The sequence below is a fragment of the Schistocerca nitens genome, chromosome 4, assembly GCF_023898315.1.
Source record: "Schistocerca nitens isolate TAMUIC-IGC-003100 chromosome 4, iqSchNite1.1, whole genome shotgun sequence".
In the NCBI taxonomy this organism is placed as follows: domain Eukaryota; kingdom Metazoa; phylum Arthropoda; class Insecta; order Orthoptera; family Acrididae; genus Schistocerca; species Schistocerca nitens.
Window position 1 is genome coordinate 404,090,691 of NC_064617.1, and position 26,137 is coordinate 404,116,827.

The window sequence follows — 26,137 nt, forward strand, 5'->3', positions numbered from 1 at the left end:
ATTAAAATTTCATCAACATTTTCGAGCGTGAACATCTGACTTATTTCGTATGGACTGCACATGGTATTAATAAGGGAACTAGGAAAAGTTTTATTTCTAATGTTTTCTTCAGAATGGTTCTTTTTACTTTATCAAAGGTTTTTTTCGTAAATGAAGAATGCTAAATCCGTTTCTAATCCTACTTTTCGACGGTTTTCAGTAATTTGTCTTAATATACACCAAAGGCAAAATAAAATTGCAACACTAAGATGGAGTTGTGCTACGTAAACGAGAGTTGGCAAGCGTGTTTCTGGAACATAAAGGAAAGTTGGTAGACGTGTTTCTGGATCTGGAAGACGATTTCTATTCAAATTTCGCGCCAGTTGCGTAAAAGTGGCGTTAGTAGTGCCACTATGAGTATTCAAATCTGGGTTCCTTTACAAACATACATTAACGGTTGTGAGTGTTTGTTACCTTTGAGATTTGGCTTGGTGAGTTGATGTTAGTCAAGAATGCCTTTAAATCGACAAAGAAGACATTACCAACACCTCACTGAGTTTGAACGAGGGCATGTAATAAGACAACGACAAGCTGGATGTTCCTTCTGCGATACTGCAGAAAGACTAGGCAGGAATGTAGCACACCGTCCATTACTGCTGGCAGCGCTTGTCACGAGAATGTACGGTCGCAAGAAATTGGGCTCGCACAGCCACGTGGAACTACCGAGACAGAACACCATCGTGTTCGCCGTATGTCTCCCGGGCTTCTTAGTATGTCTGATGTAGTAGTTTGAGCAGCAGTTGGCAACACAGTGACACAGTTAACTATTACGAATCTGTTACTTCAAGGACAGCTCCGAGCAGACTCCCTGCATCGTGCATTCCACTGACCACAAACCACCGTCACTTGTAACTTCAATAGTGTCAAGCGAGAGCCCATTGGAGGGTAGGATGGAGGTCTTTTGTATTTTCCGATGAAAGATGGTTGTGCTTTGGTGCCATTGATAGTCGTGTGTTGGTTAATTGGTTGAAAGGAGGCCAGCTGAGGGCTTGCAATCAACCTGTTTGCATTCTAGACACAATGGACCAATAACTAGAGTTGTGGTCTAAAGTGCGATTTCGTATCACAGCTCTCTCTTTTTTATCCCATGTACCCTGACTGTTTGTACGTGAGTACAGGTATTCGACCTGCTGCGCTGTCATTCACGAACAGCATGCCAGCGGATGTTTTCCAATAGCATAATTTTCGTCCACGTAACGCCGATGTCACCCAGCATGCTCTATAGTATGTCGACATGTTTGCCCTGGCTTGCTCGATCACCAGATCTGTCTCCAATTGTGAACATAATGAACATCATCGGACGACAACTCTAGCGGCATCTACAAATAACCGTCCCTGTATTGACGACCAAGTGTAACAGACGTGGAAATCCCCATAACTGACTTCCGGCACATGTACAACACAGCTCAAGCACCCTTGCATGCTTGTATTCAACGTGCTGGCGGTTACCCCGATTAAACATTTCATTTTTGCAATGGCTTACCTCGCACAACATTAACATGTGATCTTGGAATGTTAATGTATTCTCGAAATTTCACTACTCTACATTAACTATTTCTTGGCTTTGCGATTTTTATTCCCATGAGTGTATAAAATCACTACACGAACGCCGTTGCCTCAAGTCTGATTATTGTTCTGAATTGTTGCATCAGCAACAGTTTGCAGTCTTTGATTGAGAATCTTTTCGTGAATTTTATGTCCAGTATTTAGTAAACTTACCCTTCTACAATTTCCTGTGTCTTTCTTTTTGCCTTTTTCAAAAGTAGGAATAACTTTAGCTATATTCCGTTTCTCAAGTAGGAAACAGTTCCTCCTACACACTCTCAAAAACTAGAAAAAGCAATGTTCTATTACGATTTCTCCATCTTTAATTAATTCAACATTAATTCAATGTAGGCCAGTAGCCTTTCTATATTGTATATATTTAGGGTTGCTTTTATGTTATATCTGTTTTTTTGTACAGAGTTATTATAAGGTTTTAAATAATGTTTTTCAGTATCCTCATCACACCATAAATTTCTGTATTGCTGTATGCTTTGATTTTCTTTTATTATAATAGCGTTTTAAATTAATTTCTTCGTTTCATTCCTGTTTCCTGTTTAGAACGATATATTCTGTCTTCCATGAATGTCATGTTGAACATTAAGAACAGCCGGCCGCGGTGGTCTCGCGGTTCCAGGCGCGCAGTCCGGAACCGTGCGACTGCTACGGTCGCAGGTTCGAATCCTGCCTCGGGCATGGATGTGTGTGATGTCCTTAGGTTAGTTAGGTTTAAGTAGTTCTAAGTTCTAGGGGACTCATAACCACAGCAGTTGAGTCCCATAGTGCTCAGAGCCATTTGAACCATTAAGAACAGGCACAGCTTTAATCTGCTAGGAAGTTTCATATTAGTACCCACTCCACTGCAGAGTGAAGGTTTCATTTTGGATTAGCAATACATCTTTACCGATATTCGCTACAGCAGCTTTCGATTAATTTTGTTTTTTTATTTCTGTTCTACTAGTATATTTAACAAGATTGCTTCATCCATGTTTGTAAACAAGCATTGTACGCATTGTGTTTTTCTTTAATATTGTTGGTGATTTTGTAATCCATATTTTCAACTCCTTTTTCCGGTTTGATTCTTTATTGATTCTTACTACCTTACTACCTATTTCCAACGCTCCTGATTTTAATCTTTGCTCCTCTTCTTCAATTTTGTCTGTAGTTTCAATTACTGGTTGATATAAATTCCTTATACTTTCTTCCTGTAGAAGAAGAACTTTAGAATCAAAGTTTTGGCTTTGGGTTTATTTTACATTTGTTTTTTTGCTTCATCTTGTCCATATTTCAGGCTGTTAAGTTTCTAAGAAGTCATCGGAATATATCAATACCTCTAAATATTTGAATACTGTTATCTCATATTTGAGACCTTCTCTTTTATGAGCAGTTACATAACCAATTACTGTGTGTGAACGTCTTGCGTTCCAGGTGTATTTCTTTATATCATTCATTCTCAAGAAGGAATTTGTAATTTAACTGATTACATGTAGCAATGTGTCTTCATGTTTTGTCATTCTCATGTGAAGCTATTTCACCAAATCTGCTACTGTATTCACTTTGGTGCTATTCCTATTTCTGCATTTAAGTGTGCTAATATCAACAAATGATCAGATTTATCATATTTATTTACCTGTTTTTGCAGTTCTTCACAAAATATGTCAGCACCTTCTCGTTATCCTTCTTCAGGTGCATATACTCCTATGATGTGTAAAAATCCTCTGTCAGTTCTAAACCTATTACTATCCTTTGATTTATACAGCCATAAGCATCTTTCTTTTCAATTTTTCATCTACAAGAATATATACCCCACTGAATGTTCGTTTCGTTTCGCCGACACCTCTGTAAATTAATATGTATTTATTTAAATGTTTTGTTCCTGTTACTTTCTTCTTTGTTTCTGTTGTTACAGAAATATTTTTATTACTTTTTGTCTTCATGTACAAGTCCACAGCCTGAATATTTTGTCTTAATGATGGAACAATTTTAACCGTGGTAGGATGTTAGTCTATTCTTTCAATGCTCCATGCATACAAATTACATTAATTGACATTTTCGGCCTTAGGCCTTTATAGCTATGGTATTGATGATTCGTGTGTCACATTTAGAAATTGGTATGTGGAAGTCCATATCTGTATGTATGGGAACGTGTCAGTTACCACATAATACGAAACAAAATTTATGACACACACACACACATCACCAATATCATATATCTGATAATGGCGTAAAGCCGAATCTGGCCAGTAATGTAATTTATCTGCAAGGTGCGTTAAGGGAATAATAGTGTATTTCGGGTAACTATACATAAAGGGTATTTCAGGTAAATATATATAAAATTCCCTTTATAGCAAATGGTTCAAATGGCTCTGAGCACCATGGGACTTAACTGCTGTGGTCATCAGTCCCCTAGAACAGAACTACTTAAACCATACTAACCTAAGGACATCACACACGTCCATGCCCGAGGCAGGATTCGAACCTGCGACCGTAGCGGTCACGCGGTTCCAGACTGAAGCGCCTAGAACCGCACGGCCACACCAGCCGGCTCCCTTTATAGCAACTCACTTTCCATTATCATAGCCTTTTCGTCATCTTGGAGAACTAAGCGCCTTATTCCATAGAGACATACGAGTTGGAAAGTAGCGAGCAACCTCGGTAACAGGGATAGAGGTTTCTGTTTAAACTCTGTTTGGAATCCGGCTCTCTCCCTTGTCAAAAAACAGAGGGACAGAGTCAATGCTGCCTCACCTGCGAATTCATAGTCTCACTATCGATAGCTCTGACTTTGGTCATCTCTGGTGGCACTAGTGTCCAGTGTGTGTGTGTGTGTGTGTGTGTGTGTGTGTGTGTGTGTGTGTGTGTTATCTTTCCTGCTTCTGTCCGAGAAACGAGGTATTAAATTTGCATGTACGCCGCCTGTCCGTTGCAGTTTGCCTTGAAAATGGCGGGGTGTTCTCCCGCCGAAATATCGGCGGTCGCTGAAAGTGTTATCTGGCTGAATTCCCGGAAGTTATTTGAAAGTTGTATACGCCAGGAGAAACTCAGGTCTCACATTGTTTTCCTCTACGGGGAGGAAATGTATCGGTGTTTACGTAAGTTGGATAAACTTCGTAGTTGTCGAGTTAGACTGCAATGTGCTTTGTCGTTTTGATTGAGGTGTCGTGATGAAAATCATGTCCCAACATTTGCTAAGGTTGTACACCATATTAATTCTCCTGCCGCCAATCGTATCAAGCAACTTGCTGGCTTGGCTCTTGTTCGCGAAAGGATTCGTTTCACTCGTCAATGTTTGGATTCTGCTTCCAAAGAATTGTATCGTTTTCATTTAATGGTTGCATCTGAAGTGTCTGATTTCACTTGAAATTGGTTGGACGGTGCCTCATGGACTCAAGCTGACTGGGAATACAACTCCGTTACTGCCCGGCATTTGGCAAAGTTTGAACGTTTTCATCGCGCGGAGTCGGATGTTATATCTCGACGTTCTATGATAAATCTCACAGAGAGATCTTTTGACGACGCAAACTTATCCGTGCTAGGGAAGAGTTTAAATTTTGCACCCACTCCGAAGAATTTTCCGGTAGTTGATTTTATTAGTTCAATTGAACAGGCAGTTTGCAAACAACCTCCTGACGCTGCAGAGGAAGTTAGGAGGGAGGCATGCCGTGTTTTGACTAGGGCTCGTCCACCCAAGAGTAATGTAACAGCAGCAGAGAGGGCTGCTTTACGCTCTCTCAAAGTTGATCCTAGTATTGTTATTTTACCTGCTGACAAGGGCAATGCCACCGTTCTTTTAAATAAACATGATTATGTACAAAAGATGCAACGTTTACTATCTGATTCAGCGTATCGCAGAATCGATGCTGACCCCACGAAAAGTGTTGAGAGAAAGACCAACAGCCTCCTGAAGAAAAGAGGTTTGTCGCAGGACACTATCAAGAGGCTTAATACCTATAGTGCCGTTCCCCCTAGGTTATATGGCGTTCCAAAGGTTCATAAGGGGTTCCTTTCCGTCCTATAGTGAGTAACATCGGCGCTCCGACATATCGTGTATCCAAGCATCTTGCTTCTCTGTTGAGTCCACAAGTAGGACGGTGTGAACATCATATCAGGAACTCACCTGATTTTTTACGTCGTTTGGAGGGACTGAGGCTGAATGACTCTGATATTTTAGTGAGTTTCGATGTGGTCTCTCTCTTCACTCGTGTTCCTCAGTCTGATTCGTTGTGGTTAATTGTGGCCAGGTTTGGTGCTGATTTAACTAATCTCTTTAGGCATGTGTTGACATCCACTTACTTTTTATTTAATGACCAATATTACGAGCAGACAGATGGAGTTGCGATGAGTAGTCCGTTGTCTCCTGTGATCGCAAATTTGTTTATGGAAGACTTCGAGGAGCGTGCATTGGAGTCGGCGCCTTTGAAACCCGCCTGTTTCCTTAGATACGTTGACGATACCTTCGTTGTTTGGCCTCATGGTAGGGAGAATTTGAATGTCTTTCTAGAACATTTGAACTCGATCCACCCGAACATTCGTTTTACGATGGAGGTGGAAGAGGATGGTTGCCTTCCCTTTCTCGACGTGTTGGTTAGGAGGAAGGATGATGGATCATTGGGACATGCAGTCTACAGGAAACGTACTCACACCGACTTGTACTTACAAGCTACTAGTTGTCACCATCCGGCTCAGCGTGAAGGGGTACTTCGTACCTTGGTACACAGGGCACATGTCGTTGCTGACGCTGAGACTTTGCCAGCTGAGCTGTCCCTGAAGTTACATTTTGTCAAAATGGTTATAGTGATAGACAGATTGAACGTGCGTTGCGCTATCGACCAACCGTACATCGGGTGATTGATGATAATTCTGAGTCAACACCTAAGTCTACTGCCTTTTTGCCTTACGTAGGAAACACGTCCAATACGATCGGTCGTATTTTACGGAAATACGATGTGAAATGTGTTTTCCGACCTCCATCTAAAATTAGAGCACTTTTGAGTTCCGTTAAGGATGATCTTGGACTGCGTAAGGCGGGTGTATATCGAATTCCTTGTAGCTGCGGCATGGCATATATTGGTCAAACTATCAGGACCGTGTAGGACCGATGTACTGAGCACAAACGGCACACATGATTATAACAGCCACATAGGTCTGCTATTGCCGAACATTGCTTGGATACTGGTCACCCCATGTTATATAATAACACCGAGATATTTGCATGCACATCCAGCTATTGGGACAGTGTTATTAGGGAGGCAGTTGAGATTAAATTAGCGAGCAACCTCGTTAACAGGGATGGAGGTTTCTGTTTAAACTCTGTTTGGAATCCGGCTCTCTCCCTTGTCAAAAAACAGAGGGACAGAGTCAATGCTGCCTCACCTGCGAATTCATAGTCTCACTATCGATAGCTCTGACTTTGGTCATCTTTGGTGGTACTAGTGTTCAGTGTGTGCGTGTGTGTTATCTTTCCTGCTTCTGTCCGAGAACCGAGGTATTAAATTTGAATGTACGCCGCCTGTCCGTTGCAGTTTGCCTTGAAAATGGCGGGGTGTTCTCCCGCCGAAATATCGGCGGTCGCTGAAAGTGTTACCTGGCTGAATTCCCGGAAGTTGTTTGAAAGTTGTATACGCCAGGAGAAACTCAGGTCTAATAAGAGTTGAAGTTTTATTTATGTGGACGGGTAACCAGTCCATCGCAAAACTCCCACCCTGGAGAATGGGACTATATTTCGTGTTACCATCCCCTAGGTAGTCCGCTTCCCCAGAATATAGCGCTCTGCCCTCCCGACGAAACAATGAATGGAAGAATCAGGACCACATAAGGAAAGATGGAAAATCGTGAGACACTCCCTTTTCTCTGCGACAGCCCCGTCAGCCTGGGAGATCCTACCAGCATCTGCGTTAACGCCAGTGTAGCGTCCACGTCATAGACACATTAAAACCCTACCACCTGTGTGAACAGTGCTAAAGTATCTCGTGAGAGAAAATCATAATTTCGTACATGATAGAGATACGGCACGACGTCGATGAGCCACTGTAAAATATAAAGGTTGTAAGTTCTCCATATAGTGTTACATCGACCCCAGAACGAGACCGTTCACGTTTTAAGAGGCAGAAATATCCCTGATTTGTATTCAAAAGTCCAAATATGTCTGCAAATATGTCATTTTGGTCTGCTCACGCACCTGTTACATTCTTAAGGTATCCTAATTTGTCCTAGGTGAGGACTGCACGTCCTTACATTATGATGCAGCTAAGTAACTCCTGAAAATGTTGGATTAGCAATGAATGATGAGGAGAGTAGCAAATTTGCAAATAAACATTAATTACAAGAACTAAAAGGGCAAGCTATAAATAACTGTAGTCGATACTACCATACGAACAAACGACAGCTATTCAATCAGTGTAAAAATAAATCGGATGTGAAGAAGCTATGCGATGAATTTCCACTACATTTCTCGTCTGGATTATAAAACTGTACTATTTACACCTGTTACAAAACCTCTTAACCGTGATAACCAAAGACATACGGCAACTAACAACACTAGACTCGCTGCGCTTCCTCGATCTACGAAACGAAGCACCTTCTGCTTCACCAGACTGGAACGATGCCCGGTGTCGACAGCAAGCCACCACCAGCCATCATACCAAGTCCACCGTGCTTGCATAGCTGCGTTGTTCCACGACTTCTACTTTTCTACACTCAGTGGCTGCACATCTCGGAATTTTCTTGACATGTTTGCATTTAGCTGGCCATCCCCCACTTGCAAACGCTCCATCGACACGGTGGAGCTATCACGGACAACTTCCTGTTCTCGTCGCACTGAGAGACAAACAAGCTCGAGCAGGACACAGTGAATGGTCCAGCACCGAACACGAACCCTTGTCCACTGATGTCCACGGTGCCTAGTGCTGGCTCAGAGTTGATGTTGCTTCACATCCGTGCGCTGGACTGCTCCTTGCTGTGACAGCACGCTGCTCGACGCTTCACTGCGGCATTGCGGGCGCCCGGTTTGCTGCTGCCGGTGCCCTATGCCGCGATGAATGAAACACCAGCACTGAGACCAATATCCAAGCGAGGCAGCAATACGACTGCGCTGCGATTCGGTATTTCACGGAACGTGTGGCGCCGCAGTAGTTACTCGTAAAAAGTTAAGGATATTGATAAGTTAAAGCATTGAATTCTGAGACATTATATTTCCAGCAAAACATCACTTTCAAAAACGTAGAGTGCAATTGAAAAATTACGGCATACTTTAGTTTACATTAAAAGGCGTTTCCACTTATGACAAGTCGCCTGTTCTCATATGCCACGAACGTCTGTTCTGTCAGTCTTCTTCCGACAGACTTCTCCTTTGCATTGTTTCAGCTGTAGTTCTCCTCCACTTTACCCTCGGCCTCCCTCGGTTCCTCCCTGGTGGAGACCAGTCGAGCAAACACTGCAGCCATCGTTGCCCTGTCATCTATTGGGCATGTCCATACCGTCTCAGTTCCCGATCATCAGTCCTATCTGATTACGCTGCATCCATCTTCATTCTTGTATATTGATTTCTTAGTCGACCCATGCGGATCGATCTACCGCTCTGCCGGAACCTGTCGAACACTGTGCGGCCTGAGGCGCCATGGCACGGTTCGTGCGAGTCCCCCCCATCGGAGGTTCGAGTCCACCCTTGGGCATGGGTTTGTGTGTTGTCGTTAGCGTAAGTCAGTTTAAGTTAGATTAAGTAGCGTGTAACCCTAGGGACCGATGACCTTAGCAGTTTGGACCCATAGAACATACCACAAATTTCCTATTTCCAATTTTGTCCAACACTCTGAAAAAAAATATTTCAAATGGCTCTGAGCACTATGGGACTTAACTTCTGAGGTCATCAGTCCCCTATAACGTAGAACTACTTGAACCTAACTAACCTAAGGACATCACACACATCCATGTCCGAGGCAGGGTTCGAACCTGCGACCGTAGAGGTCGCGCGGTTCCAGACTATAGCGCCCAGAACCGCCCGGCCAACCCGGACGGCCAACACTCTGAGCCATAAGCACATAGCACTACTTTCTTCGTTCCTCTAGATACGTGCGACACCAAACTATATCATTTAGTGATCTAATAGATCAAATGGTTCAAATGGCTCTGAGCACTATGGGACCTAACATCTGAGGCCATTTGTCCCCTAGACATAGAACTACTTAAACCTAACCAACCTAAAGACATCACACACATCCACGCCCGAGGCAGGATTCGAACCTGCGACCGTAGTAGCCGCGTGGTTCCGGACTGAAGTGCCTAGAACCGCTCGGCCACAGCATCCGGCATCTAATAGATCCCCTTGCTCGATTTATCCTGTGGCATAAGTCCACGTCACTCTGCCCAGTCTTATCGATTAGTAAACCCAGAAACTTGAACAGTTCCATATTTATTACCGACCAAACTCAAAATCTGAATATTGGCCTTGCTCACTCCCAACAACAATATATATAGTTTTATTCATATTCACTGTCAGTTCCCATTGTTTATAAATATCCGTTAATTTTCTTATTTGAAACATGACATCATCCTTATCCAGAGCCAAAAGAACTTGATGGTCAGCAGACAGTAATGAAAGTAAGCTTTGATGCTGTACCACCACGCCCAAACTTCTGCACTGTCTATTCCAGTAATCAAGAACAACTTCTAAACACAACTTAAATAAGGCTGGTGACACAGATAATTCTCGTCTTAATCCCTTAGTTGTCTTACAACTTTCCGGTATTTTACAATCAACCTTCACAACTGCCTCGAATTGGCGGTACATCCTTCTCACTAACTCTATTAATGCACCATCCACTCCAAACTTTTCCACTCCGTGTCAATAGTAACTCATGGCGCAGAATCATAAGCCTTATCTAAATCAACAAGCACCAACTGGAGATATTGATTTATATGTGTCAAGTGGGAGGTTCTGCTAAAATTAGAAGATGACCTAGAATGATTGTCATTACTGAGTGGAAGACACCTTTTAAAGATATTCTTATAGAGGATGAGGAACTGTTTCGCGAAGAGCAGAATGAAATGGTGATTTCTCCAGTGGAAGAGGTAGCTGACAACGAAGTTTATCAGGCACTGCAAAAATCAAAAAAATGGAAAGGCAGTCGGTACTGGAGGTGTAGTAATGGAATTAATGAACTACAGAGGACATTAATTAGTAGCGGCACTAATAACTAGTTTTAATGAACTGTTCACGGACGTGAAGTAATCCACGAATGGGGTACTTTACCACCATATATGAGAAACCGGGCGTGGAATATCTGACTAATTACACGAGAATAAATGGCTCTGAGCACTATGGGACTCAACTTCTGAGGTCATTAGTCCCCTAGAACTTAGAACTAGTTAAACCTAACTAACCTAAGGACATCACAAACATCCATGCCCGAGGCAGGATTCGAACCTGCGACCGTAGCGGTCTTGCGGTTCCAGACTGCAGCGCCTTTAACCGCACGGCCACTTCGGCCGGCTTGATAATAAATGTAATAACTTCGGTGAGTAGGTCGTTTAGTAGTATAGTGAAGAACAGACTGGAAAGATTGCGCAGGCTGTTGTATTCCAGGGACAATTGGGTTTTACTGCTGTGTTTATAACATCTTTTCTGTACGCTAGATGTGTCAGAAAATGATAGCAAAAATTCAAAATAAATGCCTGAGACGTCACGAAGATGTAAAGGTCATCATTAACGAAAGCTAAAAGATGGTGGTATAAATCACAAGGCAAACCCTTATGAAAGTCCAGGATCGTCGCTATACTATAGATTCTCTCGGTTTTACCTCCTTTCTTTCTATTACAAATTGTTTTTATTTTAGACTGAACAGAGATCCGTCATTAATAAATATACAGAAACTGAACAAAATCACAAGTATGAAAATTATTCCCATTTTCCACCGTTATGCCCTTTTACGAGAGAGAGATTTCGAAAGCAGATTTTAAGCTGTAAGCTATATCTAGGAGCCACTGTGGTGTCCGATCATAAATTTTTGGTTATTAACTGCAGCTAAAATCTGAATAAGTTATAAACATGTAAGAAATGAAGGTAATAAGATCCATCTAAACCTAAGGAAGCATAGCAAATTGAGAGTGTAGGAGAGAGGATCAGCTAATGATCGACAGAAACAGGGGAAAGGAATATATTAGAATACGAAGGGAGTAGCTTTGAGAAATGAAATATGGAAGGCAGCTGAGGATTAGGGACATAAAAAAAGAGCCTGGTAGAAATCTCTGAATAACACATGAGATATTGAATTTAATTGACCAAAGGTGAAAATATGATGACGCAGGAAATACAGCTAGCGAAAAAGAACACAGACGTCTAAAAATGTGTGACAGGAAGTGCAAAATGACTGAGTGGGAATGGCTAGAAGACAAATGTAAGGATTTAGAAGCATATTAAAAGACTGAAAACCCACTTCGATTGCGAAAAAAGCACCTAGTGTAAAGTGTTAACCCATGTTTCGGCGTAGATAACTACAACTTCTTCAGAACAACAATAAAACCCACAAGTGCCTAAGAAGACCTTCGTCAATGATTAAAAGAACACCATAGCCATACATTTATAAACGAAAAAGTAAAGGAAAACACAAACAGTACATGTGTACAAAGTCAAAACCACTACTTAACTTAATGGTGGACGTTCCACATCACACCCGCCTATGTTCGATGGGCCATGACCCGCCATAAACTGCAGCTACAAACGGTCGCTCACTTACAAGCCTCACCCGCTATCTATGCACATGCTCGTGGCTACTGCACTATGCGCATGCGCAAGACAAGGGAAGTTACTTGAATGCGCATGCGCATACGAATACGAGGAAGTTTATACATGGGTCGAGGCTAAATAGCCCATGTATTCCCAACCGTGGATCAACGTATAACTAAAAATGAAATGAATAGAACAAGAGACGAGCTAAATTGGAGATGAAACCTAAAAGTAACCGCACACGGTTGGTTATGCTAGTGAAGAAACTTATATACACTCCTGGAAATGGAAAAAAGAACACATTGACACCGGTGTGTCAGACCCACCATACTTGCTCCGGACACTGCGAGAGGGCTGTACAAGCAATGATCACACGCACGGCACAGCGGACACACCAGGAACCGCGGTGTTGGCCGTCGAATGGCGCTAGCTGCGCAGCATTTGTGCACCGCCGCCGTCAGTGTCAGCCAGTTTGCCGTGGCATACGGAGCTCCATCGCAGTCTTTAACACGGGTAGCATGCCGCGACAGCGTGGACGTGAACCGTATGTGCAGTTGACGGACTTTGAGCGAGGGCGTATAGTGGGCATGCGGGAGGCCGGGTGGACGTACCGCCGAATTGCTCAACACGTGGGGCGTGAGGTCTCCACAGTACATCGATGTTGTCGCCAGTGGTCGGCGGAAGGTGCACGTGCCCGTCGACCTGGGACCGGACCGCAGCGACGCACGGATGCACTCCAAGACCGTAGGATCCTACGCAGTGCCGTAGGGGACCGCACCGCCACTTCCCAGCAAATTAGGGACACTGTTGCTCCTGGGGTATCGGCGAGGACCATTCGCAACCGTCTCCATGAAGCTGGGCTACGGTCCCGCACACCGTTAGGCCGTCTTCCGCTCACGCCCCAACATCGTGCAGCCCGCCACCAGTGGCGTCGCGACATGCGTGAATGGAGGGACGAATGGAGACGTGTCGTCTTCAGCGATGAGAGTCGCTTCTGCCTTGGTGCCAATGATGGTCGTATGCGTGTTTGGCGCCGTGCAGGTGAGCGCCACAATCAGGACTACACACGACCGAGGCACATAGGGCCAACACCCGGAATCATGGTGTGGAGAGCGATCTCCTACACTGGCCGTACACCACTGGTGATCGTCGAGGGGACACTGAATAGTGCACGGTACATCCAAACCGTCATCGAACCCATCGTTCTACCATTCCTAGACCGGCAAGGGAACTTGCTGTTCCAACAGGACAATGCACGTCCGCATGTATCCCGTGCCACCCAACGTGCTCTAGAAGGTGTAAGTCAACTACCCTGGCCAGCAAGATCTCCGGATCTGTCCCCCATTGAGCATGTTTGGGACTGGATGAAGCGTCGTCTCACGCGGTCTGCACGTCCAGCACGAACGCTGGTCCAACTGAGGCGCCAGGTGGAAATGGCATGGCAAGCCGTTCCACAGGACTACATCCAGCATCTCTACGATCGTCTCCATGGGAGAATAGCAGCCTGCATTGCTGCGAAAGGTGGATATACACTGTACTAGTGCCGACATTGTGCATGCTCTGTTGCCTGTGTCTATGTGCCTGTGGTTCTGTCAGTGTGATCATGTGATGTATCTGACCCCAGGAATGTGTCAATAAAGTTACCCCTTCCTGGGACAATGAATTCACGGTGTTCTTATTTCAATTTCCAGGAGTGTATGAAGCTACCTATGACAACAGGGGGAACTCTTAAAAACTATAGCTAAAGCCAATAGTTCGCCTGGGTGGGAAGGGGGGGGGGGTGGAGCTGAGGGGACGTAATCTAAAGACGTCGTAGTAATAAAGATATAGGGATAAAACGTGAGGTGTTCAACGGGCTAAAATCACCTTCATCGTGAAAGGAAAATGAGGATAAAAAGAAAGAAGATGAACAGCTTGACCAACCGCGCTCGCCAATCAGAGCGCGCATGTGATAATCGCCAAACCATCAGATTCACAAGTATGAAGGACAAAGTAAAGGCGCGAAACCTTCAAAAAATTTTCTATATCTTATTAGGAGTTGGTCAGTGAGGATATTGTCTTTTAACATGTTGCAGATGCTTAAAGATCTGCATTTCTACCAAAACATCCAGTTTTAAGCCCTTAACCTCGGCATGAAGTACTCGATATTAACTGGGGGGCTCGGCGCATGAGCCGTTTGCACAAGGTGTTCCGCATAAGTAGAGCCCTTAGTACCGTCGCCGCTTCTAGTAGGAATATGCTCTTTATATCTGAGACCCAGAGCTCGCCCCGTTTTCCCGACGTAAAATTTTGGACAATCCCCGCATGTAATTTTATATACTCCTGATTGGGAAAGTTTATCGCTCTTACTCTGCAAGGAGTGAATTAAATTCCTATGTAAACTATTAGTAGTAGAATAGGCGACTCTGAAATTATGGGCTCTGAGTAAACGCTAAACGCCCCAATTTGTAACTTATATTGCCTACGTAAGGGATAGATATCGTTGCCACCTGTTTGTCATCTAACGCATCCCCTGGGGTGGATGACGTAATATTATTTTTATTTATTTTCTTGTTATACTTCTGTCTTACCAACTGAGGCCTATAGCCGTTCTTTACGGCAATATTTTCAAGTGTGACCAGTTCAGTTTCTTGCACCAGATGAGGTAGAGACTGAACTGGTCATTTTAGCCCGTTGGACATCTCACGTTTTATCCCTATTTCTTTATTACCACGACGTCTTTAGATTGCGTCCCCTCGCCCCCCCCCCCCCCGCCTCCCCTCCCCAGGCTAACTATTGGCTTTAGGTATAGTTTTTAAGAGTTCCTCCTGTTGTCATAGGTAGCTTCATATATAAGTTTCTTTACTAGCATAAGCAACCGTGTGCGGTTGTTTATAGGTTTCATCTCCTATTTAGCTCGACTCTTGTTCTATCCATTTCATTTTTCGATATACGTTGATCCACGCTTGGGAATATATGGGCTATTTAGCCCCGACCCATGTATAAACTTCCTCGTATTCGTATGCGCATGCGCATTCAAGTAACTTCCCTTGTCTTGCGCATGTGCATAGTACAGTAGCCACCAGAAAGATCGCGGAAGGCGCACATCGGCACGGCGCGTCACGGACGGTAGTTGCCGCAAGTAGAGTCCCGTCCACCAGAGGGCACGCGAGAATTCGGCCGCGACCTCTGCCGGCGGAACAACAACAACTCAGGCAGCATGGGCTGTGCCCAGCGAGTTCACATCGGGCATGCCTAGAAGACAAGACCTGGTGTACGCTATGTGAAGTGCGACGGAAAACGTGAACCGTGTTACTACACGATTGGCGACGAGTAGGGTCGTTCTTTCACGTGTTGCGTCGTTGTTCCGGTTTCGCAGCTAATCCCTGGTATGGAGGATTTAGTGCGGGTTTTGGTTGAGCAGCAGACGGAGCTCATGGCCACCATGAAACAAGTGCTTCCGGCGTTGCTCTCCACGCTGTCTGCTCCAGCGCCGTTCCCTCATCCCTTTCCCCCGTATGACGAGACGGAGGGGGATTGGGACGCATATGAACATCACAATTTTCCAGGCGTTTCACGTTGCCGATGCGGAGGTATGTCGTGCTTTTTTCTTGTCTTGGATATCTCCCTCGCTGTATCAAGTTTTGGGGCAGCTAGCGCCGTTGCAGGAACCCCCGTCTTTGTCTTTTGACGCATTGTGTTCATTGCTGTCTTCATATTATCGCCGCCGCACGCATGTTGTGGCGGTTAAGGTCGAGTTCTATCAATGCAAGAAGCAGCCCCATTAGTCTTACCGGGCGTGGGCCGCTACCCTGCACGGTCTTAGTCGCAAGTGTCATTTTGTCACGGGGCAGTCGCGAGAGTCGTATGCCCACGTTATGGTGCGCGACGTCATTGTTCGTTCGGCCCTTGATGGGGAGGTCCGGCAACGGGCCCTGCAGTTAGGAGACCCTTCCCTCGAGGAACTCCTGTCCATTGCTCAATCGTATGAAGTCTCTCACGCCGCAGGTCAACAGTTGGAAGCGTGGTGCGACGTCGCCGTGGTTCAGGGCGGCGCGGCCGCGTCCACTGCGTCCGGGGCGGACGACGTGCGAGCGGTGCAATGTGGCCGTTACGGCCGCTCCCGCACGGCGCATAAACAGGGTTCCGGCCGCCGGCCCCTGTTACCGTCCTGTGCGTCGTGCTATATACATCATGATCGGTGAGAGTGCCCCCAGCGTTAGGCCGTTTGTCGCAAATGTAATAAAAAAGGACACATTGCTAAAGTTTCCCACTCAGCCTCAAAAGAATCGAAGGAAGCAGATACAGAGGACATGGACCTTGACATTCAGGAAGTTTCATCGGGCCAGGCTCCCGACGCATCGGCGCACAAACTCTTTATCGAGGTGTCGGTTCGGTCGCGCCGATTACAATTGCAAGTAGATACGGGCGCGGCAGTTTCTTTGTTGAATGCACAAACTTACTCCGACCTAGGATCGCCCCCGTTGGCGCCAGTTTACCGGCGTCTACGCGGTTATGGTAAGCAGTTCATTCCCCTACTGAGTCAATTCACTACCGACGTGACTTACAAATCAGTCACTCGGCCTATTACTTTTATTGTTGTCAGTGATGCTACCTCCGCTAACCTTTTTGGCCTGGATGCCTATCAAGCTTTCGGTTTTTCTGTCGCTGACACCATACAGTTGGTCTCCGAAGACGTTCCCTATCAATCATTGGAATCTTTGATCTCAGACTTTCCAGATATCTTTGAGGAGGGCCTGGCGCGTGTTTCAGACTTTGAACCTCACTTAACGTTGAAGGCGTCGGCTCGCCCGCGTTTTCTACGTGCGAGGCAATTTCCCTTGGCTCTCCGCCCTCAGGTAAAAGAAGAACTAGAACGGCTGACAGCCCTAGGGGTCATTCTTCCCATTTCTTCTAGTGAGTGGGCTTCGCCCTCCGTTATTGTCAGGAAACCCTCGGGAAAATTACGCCTTTGTGGCGATTTCAAGGCCACCATTAATTCCCAATTGGTGGTGGACACCTATCCTTTGCCTCGTGCTGATGAATTGTTCTCCGCCGTGGCGGGAGGCCAATATTTTTCGAAAATCGATCTTTCGGAGGCATATCATCACATGCCACTTGATGTGGACTCCAAACGGCTGGCAGTCGTCAACACCCCGTTTGGCCTTTACCAATACCAGCGGTTGGCCTTCGGAATATCCAGTGCCCCGGCGATATTCCAGCGTTATCTTGAGCACGTCACGTCGACAATCCCTCATTGTATTAATTACCTGGATGACACACTTGCACAACCTTTGCACCCTCTTTCTCAAATTCAGGTCCGTGGACTTGAGTTGCAACCTGCGAAAGTCAAACTTCTTGCAAACGTCCATTGAGTATGTGGGCTACACCATCTCTCGGCATGGCGTCCAGCCGCTAGGAAGTTTGGTCCAAGGTATCGTCGACCTCCCGCGGCTTGCTTCGCTGAAAGAGTTACAAGCTTTTTTAGGCAAGATTGCCTATTACCACTAGTTCATTCCCAGGGCTTCCACCATAGCCCGCCCCCAGTACTGCCTTCTGCGCAAGGTTGTTCCTTTTGCTTGGTCGCCTGCATGCGAGCGAGCGTTCACCTCGTTGAAGGGCCTCCTCACGTCAGCGCCTTGTTTGGCTACTTTTGACCCCCATATCGCTTCCCACGCCCGGGTTCCCGGGTTCGATTCCCGGCGGGGTCAGGGATTTTCTCTGCCTCGTGATGGCTGGGTGTTGTGTGCTGTCCTTAGGTTAGTTAGGTTTAAGTGGTTCTAAGTTCTAGGGGACTGATGACCATAGATGTTAAGTCCCATAGTGCTCAGAGCCATTTGAACCATTTGACCCCCATAAGCCGTTGGTCCTGGCTACAGATGCTTCGCAGTATGGGGCCCATCGCAACGCGGATGGTTCCGAGCAGCCACTGGCGTTTGCGTCTAAAACTCTTAGTCCCGCGCAGGCCCATTACTCCCAGGTGGAAAAAGAGGCATTGGCCATTGTCTACGCTGTTACCGAGTTTCACCCTTTCTGGTATGGCACGAAGTTTCAGTTAATCACTGACCATAAGCCATTAATATCGTTATTTGGCCCCGCCTCTGAGATTCCGGATAGGGCGGCCCACAGACTACAGCGCTGGGCCTAGTTCCTCTCCAAGTACCGTTATGGCATTCATTTTCGCCCTACCGGAAAGCAAGCCAACGCAGACGCTCTTTGCCGTCTTCCGGTTGGCCCCTGATCCTCAGTTCGATCGAGAGGAGATTATGTGTTTTTTTTTTGGATGTGGCGTCCCGCCAAGCGGTTGATGGCTTCCCGATCACTAGATCTAGAGTCGCCAGGGAAACAGCAGCTGACCCGGTTCTCCGGCAAGTAGTTCGCCTCATTCAGCAGGGGTGGTCATCCCGACCTCCAGGCCGGACCTCGGACCCTCTTCGTAATTATTTTGTTCTACGAGACCACCTCTCCATCTTGGAAGGAGTCCTCCTTCTGGCTACCAATGATACAGCTCCTCGCGTAGTTGTTCCTGCATGTTTGCGAAGGGAAGTCCTCACATTATTACAGGAGGGGCACTGGGGTGTTTCCCATACTAAAACCTTGGCTCGCAGACACGTGTACTGGCCTGGCATTGACAGAGAAATTGAGCACTTGGTGGCCGCCTGTTCCCAGTGTGCGAGCCAACAGGCATCTCCCAGGTCAGCGTTCTCTTCATGACCGCCTGCAACTCAGGCATGGGAACGTGTTCACATCGATTTTGCGGACCCGTTTCTCAATGGCTTTTGGCTCATTGCCATTGATGCTTATTCCCGATTCCCATATGTGGTTCGCTGCTCCTCAACCACTTCAGAAGTTGCAATCCAGGCACTGGCAAGAATCTTTTCTGTGGAAAGTCTGCCAGTCACCCTGGTCTCGGACAATGGACCTCAGTTTATTTCGCAGACCATCCAGGATATTTGTAGGCGCTTAGGTATTCGGCACGTTTGCTCTCCCCCCTTTCATCCACAATCGAATGGGGAAGCCGAGAGCATGGTGCGCACATTTAAGACGCAGATGAAAATGTATATACACGAATTCCCTGCGGAGGAGGCGTTGACGTTTTTCCTGACGGCTTACCGGACCACACCAATGGGAGAACGCAGCCCCGCAGAGCTCCTCCACGAGCGCCAACCTAGGACTCTGCTGCACCTCCTCCGGCCTGGTCCTCGCCAGTCTTCGCAAAACGGAGTACCCGGCTTTTCCACCGGGTATGTCGGTCTGGGCACGTGGGTTTGGTCGCAATCCACGTTCAATACCGGCGGTGGTCCTGCGCCAAAATGGCAACCGGCCCTATACCTTGCAGGCGGGGGACCAGGAGGTCCGTCGTCACCAAAATCAACTACGTCCACGTTTGGGCACCCACCCTCCGACCCCTCGGACACCGGCTTTCCCATTGCCGCATCCGTGTTGGTTTCTCAGGGGACGCTACCGCCCCTCCCCCCTGTGACTCCGCCGCACTGCGATGGTTCTCAGCCCTGGCAGCCTCCAGTAGCTCCAGCACCGGCATCGCCATCGTTAGAGATGCCCCAGCGAGAGCCGGCCCCCCCTCGCAGGCCTGGTTTCTCAGGAGGCTGGTTCACCTGTGGTCGTCCCTTCCCCACCGTCCCCGCCACTGGGTGTTGCCCATCCCGAGGTGAACCAGGATCCGGAGTTAGACCGCTTGTCTCCCGTTCCGTCCCGGGCTCCGGTGGTGGGAGGACGGGGACCTCTTCGTGTGGGTCACTTCCAGCCGGATTCGAAGGTTCCGGCTCGAGGGTTGGAAGATGCCCTCGACTCCAGCCTTCCGATGGACGTGGAAACCATCGCTCCTGCACGACACTCCACCTTCCGACGCAGTGGTTCACAGTGGCTTCACCCCCCGAAGGAGGAGAAATGCAGTAGCCACCAGAAAGATCGCGGGAGGCGCATATCGCCACGGCGCGTCACGGACGGTAGTTGCCGCAAGTAGAGTCCCGTCCACCAGAGGGCACGCGAGAATTCAGCCGCGACCTCTGCCGGCGGAACAAGAACAACAACTCAGGCAGCATGGGCCGTGCCCAGCGAGTTCACATCGGGCATGCCTAGGAGACAAGTACGGTCTACGCTATGTGGAGTGCGACGGAAAACGTGAACCGTGTTACTACACATAGATAGCGGGTGAGGCTTGTAAGTGAGCGACCGTTTGTAGCCGCAGTTTATGGCGGGTCATGGCCCATCGAACATAGGCGGGTGTCAGGTGGAGCGTACACCATTAAGTTAAGCAGTGGTTTTGACTTTGTACACATGTACTGTTTGTGTTTTCCTTTTCTTTTTCGTTTATAAATGTATAGCTATGGTGTTCTTTTAATCATTGACAAAGGTCTTCTTAGGCACTTGTGGGTTTTATTGTTGTTCTGAAGAAGGTGTAGTTATCTACACCGAAACCTTGGTTAACACTTTACACTAGGTGCTTTTTTCGCAATCGAGGCTGGTTTTTAGTTTTTTAATATACGTATTAACCAACGATTGCTGACGTGCTGCGATGTTGAAGATTCTTAAATTTAGAAGCATTATAATAATCCTCTCAGAATATTTACCTGTCGCGTACTTCGAGTGCTAATTAAAATAGTTTTTCATGATTGGTTTTCCAAAGGATATCAATGATTCTGTATGTGTCAGTTCGACTTAGCCATTTCAGAGGTAAGAAGGAATTAAAAGAGCAGTATCGCATTTAACCGCCGACAGCAGACAATCGACTTTCCTTCTATGGGAATTACAGTAAGTGTACGGGTGCAGGTTAAAGACACATTGACGACATACAGATGTTTGGGTCTGGCCGTGGCTCCTGCAAGAAAGCCGACCGCTCGCGATTTTCGGGAAAGTCATGTTCGATTCCCATTCCGGCACATGTTTTCAATGCCGCCATTGTATTCTACAACTGGAGATTACACTTATTCGCAGCTGCGAGTATATTTCCTGAAAATAATTTGGGCTGAACAAACAGCTACGTTATTGGAGGTTACATAGACCAAGGTAGTTCTTTGCTTCACTCCAGTAGATAAGAGAGGTACGAGAGGATACTTTAATGGAGTGTGCATAGACTGCATCAGAAAACAGCCAGAGGCACAGTGGACGGATGAAACTTACAACTAACTTGCGAATTTTTGTTGTAGAGGCCTATGGCCAGCTGTGTATATCATCTGGCAGATAATCGTAATGATGACCATAATTATTATTATTATACTTATGAGCTACGGATAAACAAAAATATTCCCTAAGGTTTAAGGAAAATAGCGAAGAAGACTCTTGCAGTTTGCTAGGGGTGTGTGGAATAAAAACGGTGAAGAGTTTTAAAGATCAGCTCAGGTGATTGTCGGAAGGAAAATGTCGATGTTGGGAGATGCGTAACAAGAGACATCATCGAGCAAGTGGCACAGATGCTGACACAAAACCGACGTCTGTCGCTGAGACTGATATCGATGTAATTATGGGTGTGTGGGACGGAGTTGACGACGTCACTCATAAATAATTCGGTACCTAGAATCCTATTCTGGATTTTCACTAACACGAATAGACATCAGAGCAGTAAGTAACACGGTGTAAGATACTAGAAATAGTGCTGCCAATTCTATCCAGAGTAGAATTGTCAACAGTTACACATAGCTGTCTGCAGCACACTTAGTCCGACATCCAAAAGTGAATGCGTGTTGTGCTTCAGTTAACTTTAACAGAAGTATGAGGCTGAAGTTTTCAACTGTTAAATCGAAGTTGAGCTGGAAATTAACTTAGAAATTATTAAAGGAATATTCGGCAGTACCCCTCGTTGAGGATTAAATAAATACCCTGTTTGCAGTGTATTAATCTTTGTATTATATCTCTGTCACTAGTAACGTAAATAAAGCTGTAAGTACGACATATGTTGTCCTGTAGTTATTATACAATACGTAAAACCCCTCGTTTCTTTTAGTTTATGGTTCAGCAAAGGTTCACGTTGTTTCCACCCCTTTGCTGGAAACTGTTAAGAGGAACGAATTAATTTCTCTTGTAACAAGTATACGTTTAATACATCATTGCCGTTCATTCTTGCTACTGTGTTTCAGGCTGCCCTGCTCTCTTCGTGGCGATGTGGGGTCTCGTGAAGACTTTCGCGCCAAGAGAAAGGGACACTCAGGTGAGCAAAAAGAAAAAAAAAAGCAGAAATATACATGAGACTAATGTCTACGGCACCACTATTTGAGATTCATACATTAGTAATATATCCTTTGTACACAGACCACCACAATTTGGTTTACCTGGAAAGATTTCACGCCTTTAATATATGCAATAGCTGTATAGGTTTTCATTATGTGTCTGCCGGCGTTACAGAGAGCTGAGGGATACAAAAACTCGTGTGCCTATCCTTATCGTCAGGTTGCTGTATAAGTACACAGCGTGTTTGTTTTGAATGTTGGTGAACGAGTTACTATTTTTTTTTAAGCCATCAGTTTTGTGACTGGTTTGATCCGTCCCACCACGAATTCCTCTCCTGTGCCAACCTCTTCATCTCAGAGTATCAATAACAACCTATGTCCTCAGTTATTTGGTGGATGTATTCCAATCTCTGTCTTACTCTACAGTTTTTGCCCTCTACAGCTCCCTCTAGTACCATGAAAGTCATTCCCTCATCTCTTAACAGATGGATTATCATCCTACCCTTCCCCTAGTCTGTGTTTTTCATATATTTCTTTCCTCTCAGATTCTTCGCAGAACCTTCTCATTCCTTATATTATCAGCCCACCTAATTTTCAACATTCGTTTGTAGCTCCACATCTCAAATGCTTCCATTCTCTTCTGCTCCGGTTTTCCCACAGTCCATGTTTCTCTTCCATACAACGCTGTACTCCAAGCATACATTCTCAGAAATTTCTTCCTCAAATTAAGACCTATCTTCGATACGACTAGACTTCTCTTGGCTAGGAATACCCTTTTATGCAGTGCTAGTTGGCTTTTGATGTCCTGCTTGCTCTGTCCGTCAGTAGTTACTTTACTGCCTAGACAGTAGAATTCCTTAACTTCATCTACTTCGTGACCATCAATCCTGAAGTTAAGTTCTTGCTGTTCTCATTTCCGCTATTTCTCATAGCTTTCGTCTTTCTTCGACTTACTCTCAACCCACATTCGGTGCTCATTACACTGTTCATTCCATTCAGCAGACCATGTACTTCTTCTTCACTTTCACTTAAGATAGCAATGTAATCCGCGAATCGTATCATTGATAACCTTCCACCTTGAATTTCAGTTCAGCTCCTGAACCATTTTTTTTTAATTCTGTCATTGCTTCTTCGATGTACAGACTCAACAGCAGGGGTGAAAGACTACTGCCCTGTCCTACATCGTTTTTAATCTGAGCACTTCGTTCTTGGTCGGCAGCTCTCATTTTTCCCTCTTGGTTGCCCTTGTACAAATCGTATAATACCCGCCTTTCCCTACAACTTACCCCGATTCTTTTCAGAATTTCGAACATCTTTCACTATTTTACAGTGATCGTGTCTTGATTTTTCTTTAGTCTCGCTTTCATTATTAACTGCAACGTCAGAATATCCTCTCTCGTGCCTTTACCTTTCCTCATCTAACACATCCTCAATATTTTTTCATTCTACAGTATATTATTCTTGTAAGCAACTGGATGCATGAGATGTCAAGCTGTTTCTGCCTAATTCTCACACTTGTCAGGCCTTGCAGTCTTCGGAATTGCGTGATCTGAGTCTATATCTGCTCCTGCGTACGCCTTACAATTCGGTATCTAATTTCGGAATCTCTGTCTGACCATGGTATAATCTAAATGAAATCTTCCCGTATCACCCGACATTTCCTAAGTATATCTCCTCATCTTGTGGTTCTTGAACAGAGTATTCGCTATTAATAGCTGAGATTTATTATAGAACTAAATTAGTCTTTGTCCTCTCTTATTCCTTACGCCAAGCTCATATTCTCCGGTAACATTTTCTTCTACTCCTTCCTCTACAACCACATTTCAGTTCTCCATAACGACTGTTAGGTTTTCATTTCTACCTGCGTATCCCTTTAATATCCTGATATACTTTCTGTATCTCTTCATCTTTACCTTGCGACGTCGGCACGTATACCTGAAGTATCGTTTTCGATTTTGGCTTGCTGTCGATTCTGATAAGAGCAATCCTATCAGTGAACTGTTCACAGTAACAGACTCTCTGCCCCTCCATCGTAATCATAACAAATCCTTCTCCCGTTATCCAATTTTCTGCTCTTGCTCATATTACTTTATACTCATTTCACTGACTCCTAGTGTATGTACACTGAGCATTTGCATTTTTCTCTTCAGATTTTCTAGCTTTCCTACCACATTCATGGTTCTGACATTCCAAACCCGGACTCGTAGAACGTAATCCCTTCGTTGGTTATTCAATCTTATTCTCATAGTCCTCCTTGGCGGTCCCTTCCCGGAGATTCGAAAGGGGGAATATTCCGGAATCTTTTGCCGACGGAGAGAGATTATCATGCCACTTTTTCAATTACTTGCCGCATGTCCTGTGGATACACGTTACGTGTCCTTAAGACAGTGGTTTCCATTGCCTTCTGCATTATGATGCCTTTGATCATCGCTTATTCTTCCGCCTTCAGGGGAAGTTTCGCACCCCAAGGACAGGAGCGTGCCCTGAACCTCTGTCCGCTCCTCCGCCGTCTTTGACAAGGCATCTGGCAGAATGAGGGTGACTTCTTTTGCCGAAAGATTCCGGCCGCCAATGCTGATTATTAATCAAAAAATAAGCAGTGGCGGGCTTCAAACGAGTGACCGAGGACGTTTTCTGGCTGCTACGGTTCATTGATCGATTGTAATTTTTTATTTCTAGTCTACTGTTTTACATATGGTCAGTTTATCGTCTGGAGAGAATGGGTGGAGCTGTGGACGTTAGAAAATGGAGTTTCACATGGATTTCAGTAAAGGGAAGGAAGCAATGGTGGCAGCCAGAAGCATTTGCGCCATGTATGGGGGTAATACCATTGGACAGAGAACGGCAAGAGAGTGGTTTTCGAGTTTTATTGTAAATGAAGTACCATGCTTCTTGACAGAGCATATGGGAACGATGCCGGAGACCCGCACAGCTGTACTAGGCAAGACCCTCCGACCGTAATGGGGATGAATGATGAAGATGAAAACGACACAACAACACCTAGTCATCTCTGGGTAGGTGAAAATCGCCGACCTCGAAGGGAATCGAATTCGGGACCCTGTGCTCGGGAAGCGAGTACGCGACCACAACGCCACGAGCTGCGGATTCCGTTTAAAGGAGGATTTTTCTGATATTAGTTACAGTCTGCGTTCTGGAAGACCTTCAGGCTTTGATGAAGATCGTTTCAGCACATTAATCTACAACGATGGAAGCCAGTGTACTCGAGAGATGGCAAATGTGACGAGCTGTGGTTCAAAATGGCTCTGAGCACTATGGGACTCAACTGCTGAGGTTATTAGTCCCCTAGAACTTAGAACTAGTTAAACCTAACTAACCTAAGGACATCACAAACATCCATGCCCGAGACAGGATTAGAACCTGCGACCGTAGCGGTCTTGCGGTTCCAGACTGCAGCGCCTTTAACCGCACAGCCACTTCGGCCGGCAACCCGAGCTGTGGTCACTGGACCCTCTTGCGAGTTTTGTGTGCAGTGAGGAAGGTTGAAAAATATGGTGTATGGATATCGCATGCTCTAAGCAAAAAACAAAAAAAAAGTCTGTGGTGTATTAGGATTTGCTTCCTCGATATGTAGCCATCACTACTGTCATTTATTGTCAACAACTGAGACGTCTTGTAGACGCAGTCCAAGAACGACGACCAGGAAAACTGGGTA

The 26,137-nt window shown here is 45.6% G+C and overlaps 1 protein-coding gene across 1 annotated transcript in view; it reads left to right on the forward strand.

Moving 5' to 3' along the window:
- The window catches only part of LOC126252343 (diuretic hormone receptor-like), a 263,050-nt gene that overhangs the window by 150,355 nt on the left and 86,558 nt on the right, over positions 1-26,137 (forward strand). Inside the window, exon 7 of the mRNA XM_049953232.1 lies at positions 22,375-22,445. Within this exon, the coding sequence (XP_049809189.1) occupies positions 22,375-22,445 (71 nt within the window). The remainder of the gene's footprint in view (positions 1-22,374; positions 22,446-26,137) is intronic.